The sequence below is a fragment of the Myotis davidii genome, unplaced genomic scaffold (assembly GCF_000327345.1).
Source record: "Myotis davidii unplaced genomic scaffold, ASM32734v1 scaffold554, whole genome shotgun sequence".
Taxonomy (NCBI): Eukaryota; Metazoa; Chordata; class Mammalia; order Chiroptera; family Vespertilionidae; genus Myotis; species Myotis davidii.
The window spans coordinates 473,540-497,925 of record NW_006285312.1 but is presented as its reverse complement, the minus strand read 5'-3'; the positions used below and the strand labels follow the sequence as shown (position 1 = coordinate 497,925).

Here is a 24,386-nt window from a genome sequence, read left to right as displayed (position 1 = left end):
AATCATTGACTGGCTGCCTCCTGCAAGCCCTACACTGGGGGCCAAGTCCGCAACCCCAGGCATATGCCCTAACCAGGAATCAAACCGAGACTTCCTGGTTCATATGTTGACACTCAACCACTGAGCCATGCTGGGCAGGCAAGAATTCACTACTTTTAATGGCACCAGTCTACTTGCCCCCTTTCAGAGAAAAGCTAGGGAATATTTTGTTTCCACATGTTTCTTTGCCCCCCATACATTGGAAGTCTTTGTTCCTCTCCCACCTTTCAAGCTGATCTGCCTCTCTGAAGCCACTTATTCTAGTTTGCGGAGATTCATTCCTTTGATATCCATAAAATCTAATTCTCTTTCATTATGTGATTGTTTAATTATCAGTAGTGCTATATTGGTTCTAGTATCCCATTTTTTACTGATCTTTTCCTTTTGAATATATCTTATTTCTGCAACTAGATTATAAATCTGGGAACCAGATTTTATACTTTTTACACTCCCCCCATCCTCCTCCTTTTTCTTCTCTCTCTCTCTCTCTCTCTCTCTCTCTCTCTCTCTCTCTCTTTCCCTCCCCCCCTCGTGTGTATGCATGCATAATGTTGGTGTGGGGTACTTATTATTTAGTTGAGTATTTTGAATACCTGGAATGAGATTTTACCAAAAAACAATTTAGGAATGGCAACAGTTTTGGCTTCATTTATACCAACATAAAACTATAATATATGTACTACAATTCATTTTTTCTCAGTACCTATCTGAATTGGTACAGAGGTTATTTCCTTAATCTACTGAGGTTAATATTGGCTTATTTAATTAGAAGTAAAATCTACTTTTACAACTAGATTCATGTTTCCTTTTCTCATACCTCTTTATTTGTAAAAATCTATAAAGTGTCTTACTTAAATAAGAATGCTGTGAATTCACTTCTAGGACCTCAGCCATGTGGCCTCTGGGGAGTCAGTGGATGAAGACATACCTCCTCCTTCAGTGTCATTACCAAAGCTGGCAGCTCTTCTCAGGGTATTTAGTACTGTGGTGAGGAGCATTGGGGAACGCTTCAGCCCAATTCGGGGTCCTCCAATTACTGAGGCATATGTAACAGATGTAAGTGTCTTTAGGAGTTCTAAGTATTATTCAAGAATTAAATTGTCTTGTATTATAAATGCTTCTGTTTACCTGATATTCTATTATTAACCCTTTATTTATTTAGCATGTTCGTATTTGGCTGCTTTCTTAAATAGCCAGGAAAGTTGGGAATTCTACTATATTCCATCCTACTCCTACTTCCTCCTTTCTCCCCATGAAAGAAAGGCCACTGTGAATTTTAAAATGTCCATGAACTTTTCTATTAGGAGATCCTTCATTGATCCCATTTATTCTTGGTTTTGAACATATTAAAATTTTTTGTTTTTTAATAATTATTATTTTACTTTTAAATTACTGAGTCTCCTTTTAGTTTTCAACATACTAAAAATAGCACACTATAGAGAAAGCCTCAAAAGATAATTTTCTGTGAGTATGACAGCATGAAACGACTTGATAGGCTGACATCAAAGGATATAAAGATATAAGGACTTAACATGTGTAGAAATCTGAGGCCAGTTATAAGATTGCCACACTTCTGCAGCTCCCAATATCAGCTGCACTGTATTAATGTCTGGTGAGTGGGTCAGCATAATAGACATAAGACATGAACCCCATCATTATACTCTACTTGAATAAGAAGGGAGAATTGTGTGATACAGCAAAAAAAAAATTAAATAATTAAAATTTTACTGTTTGGACAAAACTCTAGTTTTTATGAGCATTTACTTTTGGTGAACATATTGCTAGATAAAATAGGACATTAATTATGTTTGTAATTCTTGATAAGTTATTTGTGTATTTGAGCAGAAATGACTGATCTTGAAGATAATTAAAACGAGCATGTTGATAGTTTAAACCTGATCAAAATGGTTTAATCTTTGTTTCTTTGTAGCTATCTCAAAGAGGTTGTTTGATGACTACTTCAGTGTTGAAATATGTTAACTCATATAAAAAATAAAAGGAATATAATAGTATTCTAGGATAGTTATAGATTAAATGTATTATTTTATGAAGGTCTTTTAGGCCTTTTTAACCTATACATAGGTTTTAAAAACTTATGTGTAGTGGTTGTTGACTATTACAGAAATATTTTAGAGCTGTCTTTGTGTCAATGTGTTGTTTTTCCTCCCAAAGTTATTCTTATTAGAAATTTAGTACATTAATATTGATTACTATAGTGGAGGTTTTGATTGGAAACTACACGATTTTCATAATCTTCGTGTAGGTATCATATGCTATGAATGAGAATACTTTTCTTTCAAAAGAGACCATCAATACATGAACTTTCATAAGCTAAAGGTGACTTAAATGTTCCGTTTTAAAAGGGTCTCTAGGAGTTCTAAGTATTGGTATTGATTGTCCAAAGCCCAGATGCTAAATTACAAAAAGTTATTCTCATGGCAGATTATTCCAATGCTGTTAATACTGTTCTAAGTTCTGGGGTGTTTTCATGATTATAAAGATTCTGAACTTCAGCCATGTAGTGATATTGGGTGCATATGAAGCTGGTAGAATGGAAATAGAGGATGGCAAATTCCATTTCCTGTCACAATAGTACTATAGAATTTTTTGGGCAAGATCATTTCTGTGTATTGTACTAAAGATACCCTTATTATTATTCAGTCTCTGAGAACTAGAATATTAAGAGACTACTGACAAGGCAGGCAGTTAATTTTCAGTTGAAACTGCATTAAATAGAAAATATTGTTTTGCTCTGTGGAAGCATGTGAATTTTTTTAAAAAGCTGCTTGTTTTCCCCATTTGCAGGTTCTATACAGAGTAATGAGATGTGTGACGGCTGCAAATCAAGTGTTTTTTTCTGAGGCTGTGTTGACAGCTGCTAATGAGTGTGTTGGTGTTTTGCTCGGCAGCTTGGATCCTAGCATGACTATACATTGTGACATGGTCATTACATATGGATTAGATCAACTGGAGAATTGCCAGACTTGTGGCACAGATTATATCATCTCAGTCTTGAATTTACTCACATTGGTATGTGAATTCTTTTTTGTTGCTTTTTAATATGTTTTGGTGTATTCAGGCCCTAAAATTTAAATTGATATGGTTGTTTGGGGGCTTTTTTGAGCACATTAGTCTTATTTATATAATCTAGTTTGCTTTTGCCCCTAGTATCGATTTACTTTTGGTGTTTGATGGCTCATCTCAGTGTAGATATATTCCTTTTTTTTTTTAATGAAACATCATCCTTCACATGAGATCTGTAATATCTTGATAAATACTATATAAGAGAAGGTACTTTGTAGTTATTTGGAAAGACCTTGGTATGTTTTGTTTCCCATATGAAACTTATAGTTTTAATTGTTAACCATAAATATTCCCCTTAACTTTTTATTATTAATAATATAACGAATTTCTACATACTTAACACTACTTACTTTCTGTCATTAGAAACACATGGCCCATCTAGTTTCACCTAGGCCAAGGGTGGGCAAACTTTTTGACTTGAGGGCCACAATGGGTTCTTAAACTGGATCGGAGGGCCGAACAAAAGTATGGATGGAGTGTTTGTGTGAACTAATATAAATTCAAAGTAAACATCATTACATAAAAGGGTACGGTCTTTTTTTTCAATAGTTTTATTCATTTCAAACGGGCCGGATCCGGCCCGCGGGCCGTAGTTTACCCACGGCTGCTCTAGGCCTTTGACTTCCCCCTCTTCCTTGCGTTCCCTCCATCCCCAACTGGATTATTTTAAAAGCAAATTCTAGATGATATTTTGCTGAACACGTCTACCACAGCTGCACTTCCCTTTGCCAGTGTAAAATAAAAGTCTTAATGTTAAATTGAAATTTAAAGTATAGGAGATATAGCCTTGGCTGGTATGGCTCAGTTGGTTGAGCATTGGCCCATGAACCAAGAGATCGTTGGTTCGATTCTTGGTCAGGGCACAGGCCTGGGTGTGGCCTCCATCCCCAGTAGAGGAACGTGCAGGAGGCAGCCCATCAATGTTTCTCTCTCCCTCTCGCCCTTCCTCTCTCTCTTAAAATTAATTTAAAAGAATTTTTGGTTTTTTTTTTTTAATGTATACCATTGCCTGGCTGGTGTTGCTCGGTGGTTGAGCATTAAGTTATGAATCAGGAAGTTATGGTTTGATTCCCGTTCAGGGCTTATGCCCGGGTTGTGGGCTCAATCCCCAGTAGCGGGTGTGCAGGAGGCAGCTGATCAGTGATTCTTTCATTGATGTTTCTATCTATCTCTCCCTCTCCCTTCCTCTCTGAAATCAATAAAAATATATTTTTAAAAATGTATAGCATAGCTAGATATAGATATATGGTATTTTGTTTTATTTTTTTAATAAATGGATTGTTTTTCAGGGCAGTTTTTGGTTTACAGAAAATTTACTAACTAAATTTTATAGTTTAGGGTTCACTCTACATTCTGTGGGTTTTGACAAATGTATAGTGCCATATATTTACCATTATAATATCATATAGAATAGTTTCACTGCTCTAAAAAATCCCATGTGCTCCACCTACTCTCTTCTTCCTTCCTCTCAAGACCCCAACAACCACTGACATTTTTACTGTCTCCAGGGTTTTGTCATCTACAGAGTTGGAATCGTATAGTATATAACCTTTTCAGATTGGCTCCTTTCATTTAACAGTATGCATTTAAGGTTCCTCAGTGTCATTTTGTGACTTGATAGCTGGTTTCTTTTTATTTTATTCACTTAGATTGTTGAACAGATAAATACAAAACTACCATCATCATTTGTAGAAAAATTGTTTGTACCATCATCCAAACTACTGTTTTTGCGTTATCATAAAGAGAAAGAGGTAAGTAATACGTTCATAATTACTCTTTTTAATTTAGGTCATTAAAGAGTTTGGTTAGTCTTGTTTATAGGCTATATAAATGAATTGACAAATATTTGATTTAGAATATAGTGATTATAATGATAGTTTTAACTTGGTATTTGTAGATTACAGTGCTATATGCCTTGATGAATGATTGCCAGATATTCTTTTTAGATTTTCATTAGTTTTTATTAAATTTGTTGAGATCTATTGTGTATATTATACATAAAACTCCATTATTACTTTCTCAATTGACTCCATATCTAAACCACTATAGACTTTCTAAGTAGATGTAGTGAAACCAATCTTAATAAATTCTGTTTGTATATGTGCTTTGACACTGGCTGTTTTTTTAAAAATGTCCTTTTAAGAAATTTCATATGGCCAGTTTTAATTTAGAATTTCCTTTCTGTATAGTAAAGACTTATTACAAAGAAACTTACTGAAGTGTGTAGGTTCCCAAAAGGTTGGGTTTTTTGAAATTAAGATCTTTAGTGTTCTGTATAGTAAATTTACCAATCTTAAATTGATTTGCATCATCACCATGTGTGGATAGTAATTTATTTTCTATATAATTATAGAAGATTTGTTTTCCATTGAATCGTTACTTTCCTGAATTTTCTTTTTCAGGTTGTTGCTGCAGCCCATGCTGTTTATCAAGCAGTGCTCAGCCTGAAGAATATTCCTGTTTTGGAGACTGCCTATAAATTAATTTTGGGAGAAATGACTTGTGCCCTAAACAATCTGCTACATAGTCTACAACTTCCTGATGCCTGTTCTGAAATAAAGCACGAGGCTTTTAAGAATCATGTATTCAATGTAGACAATGCAAAATTTGTAGTTATATTTGACCTCAGTGCCCTGACTACAATTGGAAATGCCAAAAATTCACTAATTGGGGTGAGTCTCTACTTGTAATCACTTTGTTTATCTACATTGAATTCTCTTCTCATTGCATATTTATGAATTTCATTTACTGTTATGTCAGTGCATCTACAGAATCCCTATGGAACAAATGGCCATATTTAGGACATGCCTGAATAATTTAAATTAACAGGAATATTTTTTTGCCATATGTTTAGCTCTCTCCTTCCTTTCCTTGACAACTTCTTGATAAGATTTCTAAAATATTTGTTATATTTCATAGAAAACTTTTTTATGAATTTCTCCCATTTACTTTAACATGCTTATAGAAAAGTTGTTAACATTTTCCACAGCTCAAATTTATATACTTCTTTTGTGTGCAGTCCTTTCCTCCCTTGGTACTTTTCTCCTCCTCTTGACTAAAATTAGTACTTACATATGGCCTCACTTTTTGACTGGCTACTTTTTAGGAATATATATGATTTCTTTGGAGAAAGAAGAACAGTTTCTTTCCTTTTAGTAATGTGAAGTGACCCTGTTTTTTCTTTGTAATTATTGCTACAGTTTACATATTTTTTCTAGTGGACCTTGCAGGATTGAAAAACATTATTTCGAATAAAGAGTAATGGCATATAAGATTATACTTTCTAAGAGAAGGGATGGGAAAAAATCAAGATTTGGATGTTTATACTTGCATGCTGCTCATATTGTTAGGTCAGATTGCCTCATCTCTATCCTTCCATAGCTATTCCTTCCCTCACTGCCAGTTATGGCTTATGTTGGAAGGCTGCAGTAGACTCTTCCTTTCTTTACACTTTAAAAATTTGTTGTGTAATTCACATTGTATACAGATTTGAGGAGGTTTATGTCCTGCTCTCTGGGAACAAGGAGAAGGGGATAGAGCAGTCAGGTGGAATGGAGCATTTTAGCATGTAAAATGCTTAGGGTGGCAGTATGTTTTTTCTCAGTGGACGGCATTTTGCCATTTGCAATATATGAAAAATTGAGGAAATCCAGTGTATTACAGTAAAGGGTACAGAGGGCTTTGTTTAGGCCAGGATTGGTAAACTACAGCCCGTGGGCCAATTGTTTACTCTTTGTAAAAAAAATCTATATTGAAGCATAATTTACATACCATACAATTTCCATTTAAAATTTCAAGTCAATGAATTATAGTATATTCGCAGAATGCAACTATCACCAAACACCTGTTTTTGTAAAGAAAGTTCTATTGAAACACAGCCACTCATTTGTTTTGTCTATGTATGTCTTCTTACTCCATTGGCAGAATTGAAGGGTTGGACATTGTAATGGAAGTGTCATATGGCCCCAGAGTCTAAGATGTTTACTCTCTTATCTTCACAAAAGGTGTTTGCTAACCCCTTGTTCAGTGTATTAGATTGTTTCCAAATTTAAATGTCATTTTAATTTTATAATATGTATAGACATATTTACCTTGGTACATGTATTGGATGAGTCAAACACTTTCTTTTGTACATCATCAGATGTGGGCGCTGTCTCCAACTGTCTTTGCACTCCTGAGTAAGAATCTGATGATTGTGCATGATGACCTGGCTGTTCACTTCCCTGCCATTCAGTATGCAGTGCTTTACACTTTGTATTCTCATTGTACCAGGTACTGTATGTACAAATATTCTTAAGAAGAAAATTTTTTTAAAGGGCTAGATAGGTCCTTTAAAGTACAGTTTTAAAAAAATATGTGCTGATTTAACTTTGGAATTGCTTGTTTAAAAAAAAATTTAGAGATGAAAGATGATCCGAACTTTGTCTTCCAGGCACGATCACTTTATATCTAGTAGTCTTAGTTCGTCATCCCCGTCTTTGTTTGATGGAGCCGTGATTAGTACTGTAACTACAGCTACAAAGAAACATTTCTCAATTATATTAAATCTCCTGGGAATATTGCTTAAGAAAGATAATCTTAACCAGGACACAAGGTAACCAAGTAATATTTTATGTTAAAACTTCCTAACTTTTTACTTATTTTTTAAAAATATATTTTTATGAATTTCAGAGATGGGGAGAGAGAGAGAAAAACATCAATGATGACAGAGAATCATTGATGGGCTGCCTTCTGCACACCCCCTACTGGGGATTGAGCCTGCAACCTGGGTATGTGCTCTGACCAGGAACCAAACCCAGGACCCTTCAGTCTGCAGGCCGGCGCTCTAGCCCCTTGAGCCAAACTATCTAGGGCACTTTTTACTAATTTGACTTCATGATTTGAGAGTAAGGAATGAAAATTTTTGAGTTGGGATAGAGCAACTTCTTCATTATGAAGCACTTTAAAATTTGGTATTATTGTTTAATCTGGGATTTCTTATTCTTTTTCAAAAGAATTATGTGAACCCCAATATTTTATGGATAAATAGATTTTTTAAAGGCATGCAATTTTTGACAAAGGGATTTCTAAAGTTTTAACTTTTGTTTCCTATTGCTTGAGATATTTAAAAAAAACACAAAATAAAACTAATGTAAGAAGAGGAGATATTTAACATTGATTTTGTCTTTCGTAATGTAATATCACTGTATATTTTGTATTTCAGGAAACTGTTAATGACTTGGGCTTTGGAAGTGGCTGTTTTAATGAAGAAGTCTGAAACATATGCACCTTTATTCTCTCTTCCATCTTTCCATAAATTTTGCAAAGGCCTTTTAGCCAACAGTAAGTTTCTGTGCTGCTTTTAATTTTGTTAACACTTAACAAGGGATCATTGGTAATGGGAGAAAGATAGTCATTTAGTACTTCCATGTCCTGAAATGTATAATCCCCATTTTAGTGAGCGATGTATATGTTTTTTTTTCTTCATTCTTAATATGTCAAATATAAGTAATTTGAGGTGTTTAAGTAGTTGACACATTTTAAAACTTATGTGATGTTATATGTTTCATGAACTTTTGAAATTTCCCTCAGAAAAACATTTGGGTAAAGACTAGCCACTTTATTAGTAAGTGGATTTTGTTGAACTATCATTTTCTCAAACGTTAGTGCCAGTGAGAATTCTAGGCAGGGGCAGAGCATACTCCATAGTAGGCACTTACTATTTGTTGAATGTCAGAAAATTATGATATGCTGGCATAGAAATTCTTTTGGCAAGCTGAAAATAACTATCTTTTAATTTTTAATAGCTCTTGTCGAAGATGTGAATATCTGTCTGCAAGCATGCAGCAGTCTCCACGCATTGTCCTCTTCTTTGCCGGATGATCTTTTACAGAGGTATGGACTAAAGATCCTATCTTTTGACCCTAGCCCTAATAACTTGGAAATATTGCCACACCTGCATCATCTGTTTCATTTTTTCATAGGTGTGTTGATGTTTGCCGTGTTCAGCTAGTCCACAGTGGGACTCGCATTCGACAAGCATTTGGAAAGCTGTTGAAGTCAATTCCTTTAGATGTTGTCCTGAGGTATAACAGTTTTGTTGGGGCAAAGACATTCCACTATGTTTTTACTGCCTAACATAGTTTAGGAAAAGATAGTCACCTATTAGTCAATTAATGTCATACCTTGTATGGCCCTTCTCAGTGATTGAAGAGAGATAAGCTCATAATAATTAGTGTAGAGTAATTCATGTAGTGCCAAAATGTGTTTCTTAGTATTTCAGTTACTTGAAAAAAACTAAACTGCGATCGTTTATTGTTTTGATTAAGTTAATTTGGGATGTTTAAGTGCCAGAAATTTAATAGTTGTAATAGCATTCTGTGTTTTAAAGCCTCGATTTTATTTTTTTTCTTACAAATTTAGTTATCAAAGAAATGGCCCATTTATAGTATATACTAACCTTTTAACTAAACATTTTTCATGACAGTGACTGTATTTTCTGTTTACAGCAATAACAATCACACCGAAATTCAAGAAATTTCTTTAGCATTGAGAAGTCACATGAGTAAAGCACCGAGTAATACATTCCACCCACAAGATTTCTCTGATGTTATTAGTTTTATTTTATATGGGAACTCTCATAGAACAGGGTGAGATATTTCTTTGACTCTTTAACTGGGGAAAGTAACATATACTTGAATATCTTGGCCCTACGCCTACTTTTAAGGAGAAAATGTCAGGAGTGATATAGAAAATGATATTATAAAATGGGTTATTTTAGTTTTCAGTAGGAACCATTGCTTTGAAATTAGCATCTGGATAAAGAAAAATGGTCTTTGAAATTGAGAGATGAAATGTGGTTGACAGTTAACTGATCTAAACTTGTCATCAGTGCTTTGAGCAGGGTCTGGGGGAATAGACATTCTGGAGATGCTTATTTGGAGAGAATGTTTTAGCCTGATAGCCAGGTTGTCTTTGAGCCTTTTACCCTAATCATCCATCCATACCATACCTCCATCCTGTTTTGACTGTAACAGACCTCTGCAAAATAAGAGGTGGAGGTATAATGCTTCTCAAACATGCAGTTTTTGCCTTTTTGGATTAGGAAAAATTGTAGTTCCCTACTTCCATACCCCTTGTAATTTTTATTATTATTAAAATGAAGTTGTCATTGTCTGTTAAATATGAAACTACTTTTCCCAGGAAGGACAATTGGTTAGAAAGATTGTTCTATAGCTGCCAGAGACTGGATAAGCGTGACCAATCAACAATTCCCCGCAATCTTCTAAAGACAGATGCCGTCCTTTGGCAGTGGGCTATTTGGGAAGCAGCACAGTTCACTGTCCTTTCTAAGTTGAGAACCCCACTGGGCAGAGCTCAAGATACCTTCCAGACAATTGAAGGTAATTGACTAGTTCTTTGGCAAACGTTGTGATGTAAATACTTTGAAGCCTTATATTAAGAAATTTGTCTTTGTTAAAACAAAAATTTGAGTGTATGATATTTTTCCTTTTCAGTTTTATTTTTTAGACTATTTTGTTAGAATAAACTTTCATTGAATAATTGTGTTGGTAACAACATGGTTGTCTGTTTTTGTTTAAAAATTTAAGAGATTTGCCCTGGCTGGTTTGGCTCAGTAGGTAGATAGAGTGTCGGTCTGTTGTCTGAAAAGTCCCGGGTTCGATTCCAGTCAAGGGCACATGCCCCTGTTGTGGGCTCGATCCCCAGTTGGGGATGTGCAGGAGGCAGCCAATCAATGGTTCTCTCTCATCATTGATGTTTCTATCTCTCCCTCTCCCTTCCTCTCTGAAATCAATAAAAATATATTTTTGAAAACAGTTAAGGGATTTGTATGGAGAAAACACTTTTCCCCAAAAATGAAAATTATTTTATATTGAGAGTTTTGTTTTTAAATGATGGCTATACAGAGGAAACTTGATAAATGTGAATTTGTGAAATTATCTCCAAGTACTTCTGCACTTTTTAAAGATTTCTTTTAAATATGGAATGTTGTCTTTGCTTTTAGGTATCATTAGAAGTCTTGCGGCTCACACATTAAATCCTGATCAAGATGTTAGTCAGTGGACAACTGCAGACAATGATGAAGGCCACAGTAGCAACCAGCTTAGACTTGTTCTTCTTCTGCAGTATTTGGAAAATTTGGAGAAGTTAATGTATAATGCATATGAGGGATGTGCTAATGCACTAACATCCCCTCCCAAGGTTGGTTTCAGTGGGCTAAGTGTTGCTCTGTAGCAGTTTCATGGTTAAACCTGGTGGTGGTGTGTAGAGCTGACTTAACAGTAGACTTACATATTTGTTGTATGTGTGTTTGAGACATTTGAACCTATAATTTGAATCTGTTTTCTTTTTATTCTAAAGGTCATTAGAACTTTTTTCTATACCAATCGTCAAACTTGTCAAGACTGGCTGACTCGGATTCGACTCTCTATCATGAGGGTTGGATTGTTGGCAGGTCAGCCTGCTGTGACAGTGAGACATGGCTTTGACTTGCTTTCAGAAATGAAGACAAATCTATCTCAGGTAAAGTGGTGTGTTTGGAGTTAATTTTAAATCTGTTGGATAGAAAAACTTGGGTTTAATTCCTTTGCTATTATTTAATTAATCCATGGGTAAAATAAATGAACACTTTTATTCATTTTCAAAGTTTTTGATCTAATGTTTCATAAAAGCAATAACTTCCAAAGTCACTTATTCATATTTTTAGACTTAGAACATGTCAAAATATGCATTACTTATACATAAGGTTGGAACATTAAAGATAATTAATTCTAAGAAATTTGTCTATAGAAGAAATGATTTTTATAAGTTATAATGATAATAGTACAATGCATAGAAAAGTATATGTAAATTGTAATGTATGCAGAAGTATATATAATAATAATGTTGCAATGTATGGGAAAAGTGCTGGGTTTTAAGTGGGCTCAATAAGTGGGATCCAAATATAACAAATGTTTGCTAATGAAGGTAATGTCAGGTAATATTCAGAGACATGAAATTAATCATGTTTTAATTCATGTTTACATTTAATTTGGCTTTTATTTACTTCATGTGTTACTCCTACAGATGCCATAGTTTAAATATTGGGGAACTTTTTATTTGGTAAAGATTAACACCCATGTGCTATTAAGGTTCTGTCAGTCACCTTTTGTAGCTACATTACATATTAAATTTTAAGAATTATACCCTAAATATTGTAATATCATGGTTGTTAAAATAATTAAGTACATTTGACCTTAAATAGGCTTTGATTATGACCAGTAGTTGTAAATTTAGAAGAGATTTTGAATTTAATGGTATTGATGTCTGAGTTTAATTTTTCTGAGTGCCATTTTCAGGGGAATGAATTGGAAGTAACCATCATGATGGTGGTAGAAGCACTGTGTGAACTTCATTGTCCTGAAGCAATACAGGGAATTGCTGTCTGGTCATCTTCCATTGTTGGGAAAAATCTTCTTTGGATTAACTCAGTGGCCCAACAGGCTGAAGGGAGGTAAGTTGGAAGGAAGGAAATGGGTGATAGAATTTCTTTATGTTTAAATCATTTGTATTACTGGCTAACATTGTATTTAAATTCTAAAACAGCTTTGATCAATTTTAACAGTTGGAACTTGCTTATAAGTCATTTTACTAGGACACATCTTCATTCTGTCTTTAGTAGCAAAATTGTCTTTCTTATTTGTGAATTAATAAGAATTCTTTCTTAAAATAAGATCTGCCAATTGTTTGGTTTATAAATACTTTTGGACTTGATCCTTAATTAATAACCTTTCACATCAGTCTGGTACAACTATCCTTTGTGGCTAGAGTAATTGCTTATTAGCCCTGTGCTCTTAACATTCAGACTCTTTCGATTTCTCTAGATAAATGAGAATGTACCATAATCTGTGTACATTGATGTAAGTTTTATCAAATCTGTAAAATGTAGGAAAAAAAAATAAAGGAACTGTTCATAATTCCATCTCCTAATGGTAACTGTAGTTTTCGAGTATATGCCTTTTTGTTTTTTTCTTCTCATGTCGTTTTCTCCCCTCTTTACACAGAAATAGCAGTGTTTTTTGCTGGCCACATGGTTTTGCTTTTTCCACTGAGCAATATTTTAAAAAGTACTTTGCCATGTTAAAATATTCTACAATATGATTTTTAACATCACAGTTATATTTATATGTGAATATACCCGAATTTAACATCCCTGTTGTTGGGCAATAAGGTTGTTTCTGTTGTTTGTTTTTTACTACACCTTCATTTTTTAAAAAAATATATTTTTATTGATTTCAGAGAGGAAAGGAGAAGGAGAGAGAGATGGAAACATCGATGAGAGAGAAACATGGATCAGCTGCCTCCTGCACACACCCTACTGGGGATGTGCCCGCAACCAAGATACATGCCCTTGACCGGAATCAAACCTGGGACCTTTCAGTCTGCAGGCCGACGCTCTATCCACTGAGCCAAACCAGTTAGGGCATTACTACATCTTCTTAATACACCTTGGCATTTAGCTATTTGCTCATAGTTGTGGTTATTTTCTTTGAATTCATTTCTACAAGCTGATTTACTAGAAGAAAGGCTATGAATCAAAGAAAGGCTATGATACATACTGTTACTAAGTTACCCTACAGAAAAGTTTATTCCAATTTAAATCTCTAACAGTAGAGAATACCTTATCTTCACCTTTGTGAATACGGAGTGTCACCGAGAAACAAGAGCCCGGTCACCATCATCATTGAAAGTATTTGTTTTATTTTACATTGCTTTATTTTTTTTAATTAAAAAATATATATTTTTATTGATTTCAGAGAGGAAGTGGGGGGGCAGGGAGAGACATCAGTGATGAGAGAGAATCACTGCATGCCCCCTACTGGGATTCGAGTCCACAACCCAGGCATGTGCCCTCGAACTGTGATCTCCTGGTTCATGGGTAGACTCTCAACCACTGACCCACACTGCCCTGGCTACATTGCTTTATTAATGGTTTATAGTAAAACTTATCTCTGTGTGCTATATTGATCATTTGTGATTTTTTGAAAACCCAGATTAAGTTTTCATGGCCTCTCATTTTTTTCTTTATTGATCTGTGAAATCTTAATACACACCAAGATTATTGATGCTATTTAATTTCTTGACTTGTAATTTGCTTTTAATGTTTATGGTGGGTTTTTTTTATACCCAAAAGTTTCAGGTTATTATGCCATTAGATCTGTTACTTTACGGATTCTTTTCTTGTATTTTTCTATTAGCCTTTGCACACATTGAGGTCAGATATTTATCCAAATATTTTCTGTTATTTTTTGCTATCTTTTTTTCAACATTTAACAAAGTAATTTATTTTCAGTTGTTGGAAGAGATCTAATTTTTTGCACGCCCCACGCAAAATAATCAACTAATTATCTAGCTCAGTTTATTGAGTGATTCATTCTTTCCAGTTTTTATGGAAATGAATATGTGGATAATTTAAAAATAAGGCTGTCTCAATTTGCATTGAAGGTTTGAAAAGGCCTCTGTGGAGTACCAGGAGCATCTGTGTGCCATGACAGGGGTTGATTGCTGCATCTCCAGTTTCGACAAATCTGTTCTTACATTGGCCAATGCCGGGCGAAATAGCGCCAGCCCGAAACATTCTCTAAACGGTGAGTATTCAACATTTAAATAAAAGTAGTCATCAGATAATTTATACTGATGATCTTACTGCATGCTTTTAAATTTCTGCACTCTGATATATTCATAACTGCTCTGGATCTCTCTATATGTATTATAAATACTTTCACTCAGGTGACTCCAGGAAATCTTTGTTGTCCAAACCACCTGACTCTTCCCCCGAGGTTATAAATTATTTGGGAAATAAAGCATGTGAGTGCTACATTTCAATTGCTGATTGGGCTGCTGTACAGGAATGGCAGAATGCTATCCACGACTTGAAAAAGAGTACCAGCAGTACTTCTCTCAACCTAAAAGCGGATTTCAACTATATAAAGTAAGGATTTTTTTTTTCAGTTGTAAATTATGATACTTAACCCCATTAAACATATTTTCAGTAACTTTAAAGGCTTCCTCTGTGGCAGAAAAATGTTGAAATTGGTCGTATCTATTATTGCAAGATGGTTGTAGCTCTAATGCTGTATTCTAAAAACGACTATAGTGAGAAACCAACATTAGAAGTGAGGAAGGCATTCATGCTATGCGAAAACAGACTCATAATTGTTGAAACAGTTACTTGGTATGATTCTCAGAGCCTATTCAAGTGAGGAGGGCATTCATGCTATGCGAAAACAGACTCATAATTGTTGAAACAGTTACTTGGTATGATTGTCAGCCTATTCCTATTCTAAAATAAAACTGAATATAGAGTAGTCCCCCCGCCTCCCACCTTATCCATAGGGGATACTTTCCAAGACCCCCAGTAAATGCCTGAAACTGCAGATATTACCAAACCCTGTACGTACTTTTTCCTGTACATACATAACCAATGATAAAGGTAAATTAGGCAGAGTAAGAACTTAAAACAATAACTAATAATCAAATAGAACAGTTATAATAATATACTGTAATAAAGTTTATGTGAATGTGGTATGACTCTTGTCTCTCATCTGATAACTTACTGATAACTTAGATGGCTACTAAGTATACATGGGCAGGTAGTGTATACATGTGGATATCTGGACAAAGGGATGATTCCCGTCCCAAGTGGGATGGTGTGAGATTTCATCATGCTGCTCAGAACAGTGCACAATTTAAAACTTATGAGTAGTTTATTTCTGTAATTTTCCACTTAACATTTTCGGACCACTATTGACCGTGGGTAAGTGAAACTGTGTCCTAGCTGGTTTGACTCAGAGGATAGAGCGTCTGCCTGCAGACTAAAGGATCCTGGGTTTAATTCCAGTTATATTTTTTTTTTTTAAAGTGAAACCATGAATAAGGGAGGGACTATTATAAAGATAAATTTGTCACTGCTTTAGAAAGGATCACATTTGATGGCATTGTTTCTAAATTAGATATGAATACAGTAAATCCTCACTAATATCATTGATAGGTTCTTGGAAATTGGCTTTTAAGTGAAGTGAAATAACATGTAAGGAAACTAATTTTATTATAGGGTAACTAGAGGCCTGGTGCACAATCGGGGCTGGGAGGGACACGGGAGATTGGCCAGCTGGGGAAGGACCATGGGAGGGATCCAGGGCGTGTCTGGCCCATCTCACTCAGTCCCGATTGGCCAGACCCCAGCAGCAAGCTAACCTACCAGTCGGAGTGTCTACCCGCTGGTGGTCAGTGCACGTGGTCAGTGCACGTCGTAGTGAGCGGTTGAGCTGCCTTAGTATATCATTAGCATATTACACTGATTGTTTGAACTGATGACCAGACACTTAGCGTATTAGGCTTTTATTATATAGGATTAATATAAAGTTAAGTTCCTATCACAAAAGCATCAAACTTCTAAGTCAAGACCCAAAACCCTTCTAATATTAAACATTGACATAAATGTGAGCTATAAATACATTTTTGAAAGGTTAATAAAAACAAATAAGAACCAAGTAAAAATTAGTAATAAAAAGAAATAAGTGTGAGAAGGACTTTAACCCCTAATAAGCTAAAAAAAATCGTATGGTAGAATTTGAACAGGAAAGGCGTGTTATGATCTGTGTAAATGGTTCACTCTGCTGTGTTGTAAAGAGACAGGAGATGTCGGGGCAAGGATAGCATATAGACCAGGGGTGGGCAAACTTTTTGACTCGAGGGCCCCAATGGGTTCTTAAACTGGACCGGAGGGCCGGAACAAAAGCATGGATGGAGTTTTTGTGTGAACTAATATAAATTCAAAGTAAACATCATTACATAAAAGGGTACGGTCTTTTTTTCCAATAGTTTTATTCATTTCAAATGGGCCGGATCCGGCCCGCAGGCCGTAGTTTGCCCACGGCTGGGTTGAAGAAACAGGGTAAAGAACGTTGATTAAAAGATTAACTGAACCCCACCTTTTCTGTGCCTCAAGGTAATCAGTTAAAGTTAGATACAGATAGTTTTGGGAGTAGATGGTAGGTTGGGTAAGGGTAGAGGAAATTAAAGCCTGCGGTTTTTGTTCCTTTTTTTTATTTTCCTAAGGAGCCAGTCATTAGCTGAAAGTGTGAGGGCATTGTAGAGTATAGTGGGCACAGGTGGAACTTGCCACTGGAGAAGACTTAGATCCTGTAGTGGCAGAAGGGTAAGTGTTTTGACAGTTCATCAGTCATACGGCTCACCTGAGAGGCTGGTGATTACATTGAGCCAGGCATGGGGCTTATTAAGGTAGAAGCAGGTACAGTCAAGTGATGTCTATTTGCAGTGCTGTATTCAGGCTGAGATGTAAGGGAAGCAACACAGTGAGGGGGATAGGAAAAGATGAGTGATTCACAGAGAAGAGATTAAGAAACTAAGTTATCTTGGTTAGAGAGCAGCTACAATAGGAATGGGAACAGGGTCAGGGATCTGAAAGTAGCAGTGAGGAGCTAGAAAGTGAGGCCTCTCATCTTGGCATTGATGCTCCAGGATTAGAGGAGGGAGTTTCAGAGGGCTCACCATTTTCAGGTAAGGGAAGGAGATGGAAAGGAAGACTTCCTTAAAAGAAGAGAAAACAGATTCAATGAAACATAGTAGGAAAGGTAGAAAGGTTTGGGGGAGGGGTGTCAGCAGTGAATGAAGGCACGACTAGGATATAAGATCGAAATAGTAGAGACCTACAGGGTCTTGGGCTTTAGATGATGGGTGAGGCCCTATAGGATGTCTGGTGATAGCTTGGGGAGAACTAGATGTTGAAGTAGCCCTGCAGTAGTTCACTCCCAGTTTGTTGGAGGGGCCTCAATGAAAATAGGCGCATGCAAAAAGAGGAAGGTGACATGGAGGGGTGAGCATGCTAAACTGCGTAATATCTAAAGCTGTGACTTTCCGGTTTGCCAGTCCAATTTTAGTGCTAATTAAGATGGTAGTCACATCTTCAAAATAAAAATAAAATGGTGGCCTCTGTGGAAAGACCTTCATCAAAAGAATGCTGAGTAATTTTGCTGTATTTTTTTAGAAAAAATTTTTTAATGGTTCCACAGGCTGGATAGGGTGTAATACAAGCTAACCTATATTTTAATTACAGATCACTAAGCAGTTTTGAGTCTGGAGAATTCGTTGAATGTACTGAGCAATTAGAACTGTTACCAGGAGAAAATATCAATCTACTTGCTGGAGGATCAAAAGAAAAAATAGGTATTTGAGATAACCTTTATTCACAAGTTGCTCAAAATGTGTGGCTTTTAGGATTTTACTGGGAAATCTGGGAAGTTATTGTATATGAACTTTGGGGCAGAGTTCCATGCAAATCAGCTTAAAATTTAGGACTGTTCTGTTTATTTGGCAAATAAATAGTTTAAAATTAAGCAAACTTTAAAAAGTAATACTTTGAAATTTATCTAGCCAATTTGCTTGAAAAAGTATGAGTAGTGTTTAAACTAAATATATTTTGTCCTTGACATCTTGATGTGGTTCATTAATTTTTTTTATCACAATTGAAAAATTTTGTATAATGTATCCTATAGTAATTGAGTAATTTGTGTGGTAGCATTGATTTGCTAGATTCAGTAAGATTTGCCAAAGTAGCTCTAGATTATCCCCTATGAATAGTGACATACTGATTTCTAAGCCTTGAAATGAACTCATTTGGGGGAGTTCTAAATTAAAATTTTATATAAAGAATCATTTTCATAGGTATCAAAAGTAGTATTTAGTTGTTTAAAACTAATATGAAAGGAGGTATTAATTGATAATTTCTTAACACTGTCAAAATATCTTATTATTTGTACATTAAAAGTGAATTAACTTTTAATGGAATCTATTTAACTTATGTAGATATGAAAAAACTGCTTCCTAACATGTTGAGTCCAGATCCAAGGGAACTCCAGAAAGCCATTGAAGTTCAGTTGTTAAGAAGCTCTGTTTGTTTGGCAACTGCTTTAAACCACCTAGAGCAAGATCAGAAGTGGCAGCCTGTCACTGAGTAAGTGGAATCCTAAGGAGGTGAATTTGCATTACATACGTGCTAGAGGCCCGGTGCACGGAATCTGTGCGCATGGGGCGGGGCGGGGGTGGTCCCCTCAGCCCACCCTGCGCCCTCTCCAGTCTGGGATCCCTCTCAAAATCCTGGACTGCTGGCTCCTAACCGCTCGCCTGCCTGCCTGATCGCCCCTCACTGCCCCCCTCCCTCCAGAAGCAAATACCCTGACTTGCTTATATCATTTTACTAAAGAGCAGGCCAGATCCTCTTCCTTTCCTCACTTCGGATGCCAATATGGAAGCATCTTATCAAACTGCTTTATACCCTTTAGTGGTTACAAGTTGAGACATCTCATTAATTAATTAATAATAAATATTTTGTTTCAGAAACATGGTAAAGTACTTGAAGCAAACCTCACGTATAGCTATTGGACCACTGAGACTTTCTACTTTGACAGTCTCCCAATCTCTTCCAGTTCTGAGTACCTTACAGCTGTACTGCTCTTTTGCTTTGGAGAACACAGTTTCTAACAGACTTTCTACAGAGGTGTGTATATCTTTACCAGGATATTCTTTCAATCATCAATAGGCACTAGGATAGAGCAAAGGCTATTTTTCAATTTAAATAGCATTTGTGCGTTTTGTTTGGACAAGCTAGCAAATACAGAAATCTGAAATGCCATTTTTAGGCAGATCTTAATTTGAGAAGTGTGTAAGGCAGATCAAAGAACCTAAGATACATAATCTCAAGGATGCTAATTGCTTAATTTTTTTCTTTTTCTTTTTGGACAAGATGTTGGTGTACATAAACATATCTTCCTTTGGCAGATTATATAAATTTTAGATTTGACTAAAATGAAGACATTCTCTCCTTTTCCCAGATAGATTAAAGTTTAGTCAGAGATAAGCTCTTCCCAAAGGAATTAAAATCTTTGAAAATTTGTTTATGAAGAAATAGTTTTATATGTTTCTGTAATTTAGCCTCTGCTTTACAGTAAATATGCTATTTATTTTTTATAAAAATTGTGTACTTTATTGATAAGTATATTGATAAATTGGATTTACATTCTGAAAAACAATTTTTTTGGGGGGGTAAAACAAAGTTTTCTCTTAGAGTGTCTTTTCCTCCTGTGATTAGAAGATACAATGAAGAAAGGGGAGAGTTTAATGTATATAAATCTGAAGTAGAGCTGAGGTAGCTGTCCTATCGGAGTGTAACTAAACTCAGTCTACAAACATGTAAGGAGCCTATTTCTGTTAAGGAGTTTTGGTTTTTCCCTGGCAGGACTGTCTTATTCCACTCTTCAGTGAAGCTTTGCGTTCATGTAAACAACATGATGTGAGGCCGTGGATGCAGGCATTAAGATATACCATGTACCAGAGTCAGTTGTTGGAGAAAATAAAAGGTAACTAGGTTTATTTAAGAAATAGATTTATTGAGATATAATTTACACATTATAAGTGTATAGTTCTTTGACTTTTAACACATCCTCACCTGTGTAAACACCAATAAAATAAAAATATAGAATATTTATCTACTCCAAAAGGTTTCCTTATGTCTTTTCCAGTTATCTCTCCCATCTGCCCAGCCCAGGCAACCACTGATTTGCTTTCTATCACTATAGACTAGTCCTGTCTTTACTAAAGTTTTATATAAATGGAATCATAAAATATGCTTTCTTGTGTCTGACTTGCTTGCTTAGTATTTTATTTTTAAGGGTCACTCATAATACAAGTATCAGTGTGGTCCTTCTTGTTGTTGAGTAGAATCCATTGTATGGATATACCACAATTTGTTTATCTGTTGACCCTTTAATGGATGTTTGAGTTCTCAAAATTGGGCTACTATGTACCAAACTGCTGTGAATTTCATGTACAAGTCTTTGGGTGGACATGTATTTGTATTTTTCTTGTAAATGTCTAGGAGTAGGGTTGTTGGGTCATATGGTTTAACTTTCAAAATAGTTTGGCAGATTCTTATAAACTGGTTATACATATTGCATTCCTCTGGCATTGCATTGTTGGGGTTGTCAGTCTTTAATTTTAGTCCCTGGAGTGTGGTATTTACATTTTCCTGATGATTAGTGATGTTGAGTATCTTTTTATTTGCATAGTGGCCATTGTATATCTTATAGTCTGTAAAGTGTTTAGATCTGGTCAATTTCTCATAGTCATAAGACTTGTTTATGTGTTTGGGGTATAGATTCTTTATCAGATATAATACACTGTAAATGTTAAATTTAAACACTCCAAAGGAATAGGTAGAAAAATTGTCATTTCTAAGAAAGAATGTCTATCATGTTAAAGGGATGACAGTAATTTACTTTTACTGCTCTAAAATGGAAAACTTGCCAGAAATCTGTTGAATTTTAGTTGGAAATGTCGTAGCTGGGATTACTGAGTAAATTTGAATGTTAAATTTCAACTATGCTAATGCTGGGGTATGCACTTACATTGCAGGGTGATTATTGGTAAGTGTGACTCATACCCTTAATGTCGTAGAGACCTGGGTTTGGATCTTTAGCCCAGCATTTGTAAATTGGGGGACCTTAGGGCAAGTCATTCAACTTCTGAGTCACTTTCTTTTTTGGTGATGGTGATTGCCCCACTAATGTGATTCTTTGTAAGAATTTATAGGAGAAGAGACAAGGTATATAAAAGCCCTTGCACAGAGCATGGCATATAATAGGACTCTAAATATCTCCTTTTCTATCCTTTTCTTATTGAACATGTTTTAAAGTTGGAAAAAGTCAGTAATGCAATGGTTGTATTAATGAAAGATGCTTAGGCGACCTAATTTGCCTAAGGGAGAAGGGAGAGATGAAGCTGGATGAGGTTGAGATTGCTATGGAATGCAAAGCATCAGTGCCTTAAATGCCACATTCAGGAGTTTTGGCTTTGTCAAAAGGGCAGTGGGAGGCCATCAAAGGGAAGGGAAGTGTTCAAACTTCCTCTGTGTAAGATTGCTTCAGTTGCAGGTTGAAGAATGCATTAGAAGAAGATAAGACTGGGGGCAAAGGTACCAGTTTGGCTGAAGTCCTTTCCAAAGGTAACCAAAGGTAGTGGTATTAGGGACATAAAAAAGCAGATGTGATAGGAGGATTGAAAGTAAAATTTAAGATGATTTCCAGGACCTGCTCAAGTAGTCAGGTTGATCATGTGCCTTTCCTTGAGAAAGGGAAAACAGGAGAAGTAAGTAAAAGGTTTGAAGATGGAAAATGGATTTCACTTGACTTAAGTTAACATGCCTTTGAAAAACCTGATTGTAGCTGCTGGTAAGCTGGTGGAATTGAGATGTCTGGTATGGCTAGGGATAAAGATTCAAGGGTCATCACCATTGGTATGGTAATTGAAGCCACAGGAGCAGGTACTATTGTTCAGGGAGAGTTTGTAGACTGAAGGGGAGAATGCCTTAGGACCGACCTGAAGAACACCAACTTGAATGGATGGGTAATGGAGGAGAAGGATTCTTCAGGAAGGTAGAAATAAACCTGGAGAGAATGGCAGGGGTACTTATACAGGAAGGAGGGGTGGTCTGGCCTTACCCTCATTCCCCACCCTTTGGCCTAGGTTCTTTACTTAAAAATTTCAGAAATTAGAAGACTGAATTTCTTATAGTGAATGGTTTTTACTTTTGTCTACTTTGTTGTGTATGTTAATTTCAACAAGTGTTTATTGTTTGTTGTATGCCAAGCACTATGCTGACTGCTAGAGATTTAAAGAAGGTGAAAAAAAAATGAGTTTTTATTATTTATGAAGGCAAGAGTTGGGGAAGAATTTTTTGGTTGTGTTTCTGTGAAATCTGGGACTAGACCAATCGGGGACTAATAAAATGTTTTCTTCTCTCCAGAACAAACAGTTCCAATTAGAAGCCATCTCATGGAATTAGGTCTAACAGCAGCAAAATTTGCTAGAAAACGGGGGAATGTGTCACTTGCAACAAGACTGCTGGCACAGTGTAGTGAAGTTCATCTGGGAAAGACCACCACTGCACAGGATTTAGTCCAGCATTTTAAAAAACTGTCAACTCAAGGTCAAGTGGATGAAAAATGGGGGCCTGAACTTGACATTGAAAAAACCAAATTGCTACATACAGCAGGTTAGTAAAAATGAATTATGGTAAATACATATGATAGTGGTATTTAACACAACTACTATGTATGGTGTTAGATAGTAGCAGAAATGTTACCCCCCCCCAGCTGTTGCAGAACATTTGAGTCCTAAATAAGAATTTATGTGTATTGACTTATCTCTATAATTTAGTACTTTTAAAAGAAGTAATTTTGTTACTGGTTATTAAAATAAGACCTGCTTTAAGAGATTATTAGTTATGATTGAATTTACATGTTTTTAAAAGTTCATTTACCCCAAAATTTCCATTGTTTGCTTTGAAGGCTTCTAAGGGCTTGTTTTTTGGTTTTCTGTAGGCCAGTCAACACACGCAATGGAAATGTTGAGTTCCTGTGCCATATCTTTTTGCAAGTCTGCCAAAGCTGAATATGCAGTTGCCAAGTCAATTCTGACACTGGCTAAATGGATCCAGGCAGAATGGAAAGAAATTTCAGGGCAGCTAAAACAGGTTTACAGAGCTCAGCAACAGCAGAACTTTACAGGTCTTTCTACTTTGTCTAAAAACATACTCACTCTAATAGAACTGTCATCAGTTAATACAGTGGATGAAGAGTATCCTCGGATTGAGAGTGAATCTACAGGTAGGATTTCTTTCTCTTACTAGCTTTAAAATATTAATTTTAAAAGTTATTGTGCCCCCTGTTTTAAAGTTTACAGTGTTAGCGGCCCAGCCTGTGTCGTTCGGTGGTTGAGGGTTGACCCATGAACCAAGAGGTTACCAGTTTGATTCCCAGTCAGGGCACATCCTCGGTTTGTGGGCTCGATCCCCAATAGTAGGTATGCAGGAGGTAGCTGATTGATTTTTCTGTCTCTATCTTCCTCCCTCTCTCTCTAAAATCAATAAAGTTTACAATGTTACGCTGACTGTAATTGGCCACAAAAAGTGTCTCTGGAAATTTAATGTATTATATTACCTGGAAGTAACTAAAACACATTTCATTAATTACTTCCCACCTTCCCAATTCACAGTGCTTTTATGGACTTAAATGTTTTTACTGGCAATCAGATTCTGCCCCAGATAACTAAAAATTTTTGTCACACAAGAAGAAGTAAAAAAGGATATAAAATAGTAGTTTGTGGTCCCCTTGACTGGTGGAGCACAGAAATTACAGAAAGATTCA

At 35.8% G+C, this 24,386-nt stretch overlaps 1 protein-coding gene across 6 annotated transcripts in view; it reads left to right on the top strand.

Moving 5' to 3' along the window:
• Window positions 1-24,386, top strand: part of SMG1 (SMG1 phosphatidylinositol 3-kinase-related kinase) — a 149,371-nt gene that overhangs the window by 86,051 nt on the left and 38,934 nt on the right. For 5 of the 6 annotated variants that reach the window (XM_015558989.1, XM_006756068.2, XM_015558985.1 and 2 more), the window contains 22 exons: window positions 922-1,095; window positions 2,845-3,069; window positions 4,773-4,874; window positions 5,526-5,795; window positions 7,265-7,395; window positions 7,556-7,717; window positions 8,327-8,445; window positions 8,910-8,997; window positions 9,087-9,188; window positions 9,612-9,752; window positions 10,306-10,505; window positions 11,129-11,325; window positions 11,485-11,646; window positions 12,462-12,616; window positions 14,608-14,750; window positions 14,893-15,094; window positions 18,242-18,351; window positions 18,991-19,138; window positions 19,522-19,681; window positions 20,420-20,540; window positions 22,985-23,233; window positions 23,562-23,846. In XM_015558989.1, the coding sequence (XP_015414475.1) occupies window positions 922-1,095; window positions 2,845-3,069; window positions 4,773-4,874; window positions 5,526-5,795; window positions 7,265-7,395; window positions 7,556-7,717; window positions 8,327-8,445; window positions 8,910-8,997; window positions 9,087-9,188; window positions 9,612-9,752; window positions 10,306-10,505; window positions 11,129-11,325; window positions 11,485-11,646; window positions 12,462-12,616; window positions 14,608-14,750; window positions 14,893-15,094; window positions 18,242-18,351; window positions 18,991-19,138; window positions 19,522-19,681; window positions 20,420-20,540; window positions 22,985-23,233; window positions 23,562-23,846 (3,646 nt within the window). The remainder of the gene's footprint in view (window positions 1-921; window positions 1,096-2,844; window positions 3,070-4,772; window positions 4,875-5,525; window positions 5,796-7,264; window positions 7,396-7,555; window positions 7,718-8,326; window positions 8,446-8,909; window positions 8,998-9,086; window positions 9,189-9,611; window positions 9,753-10,305; window positions 10,506-11,128; window positions 11,326-11,484; window positions 11,647-12,461; window positions 12,617-14,607; window positions 14,751-14,892; window positions 15,095-18,241; window positions 18,352-18,990; window positions 19,139-19,521; window positions 19,682-20,419; window positions 20,541-22,984; window positions 23,234-23,561; window positions 23,847-24,386) is intronic. The other variant, XM_015558990.1, reaches the window with a different exon arrangement.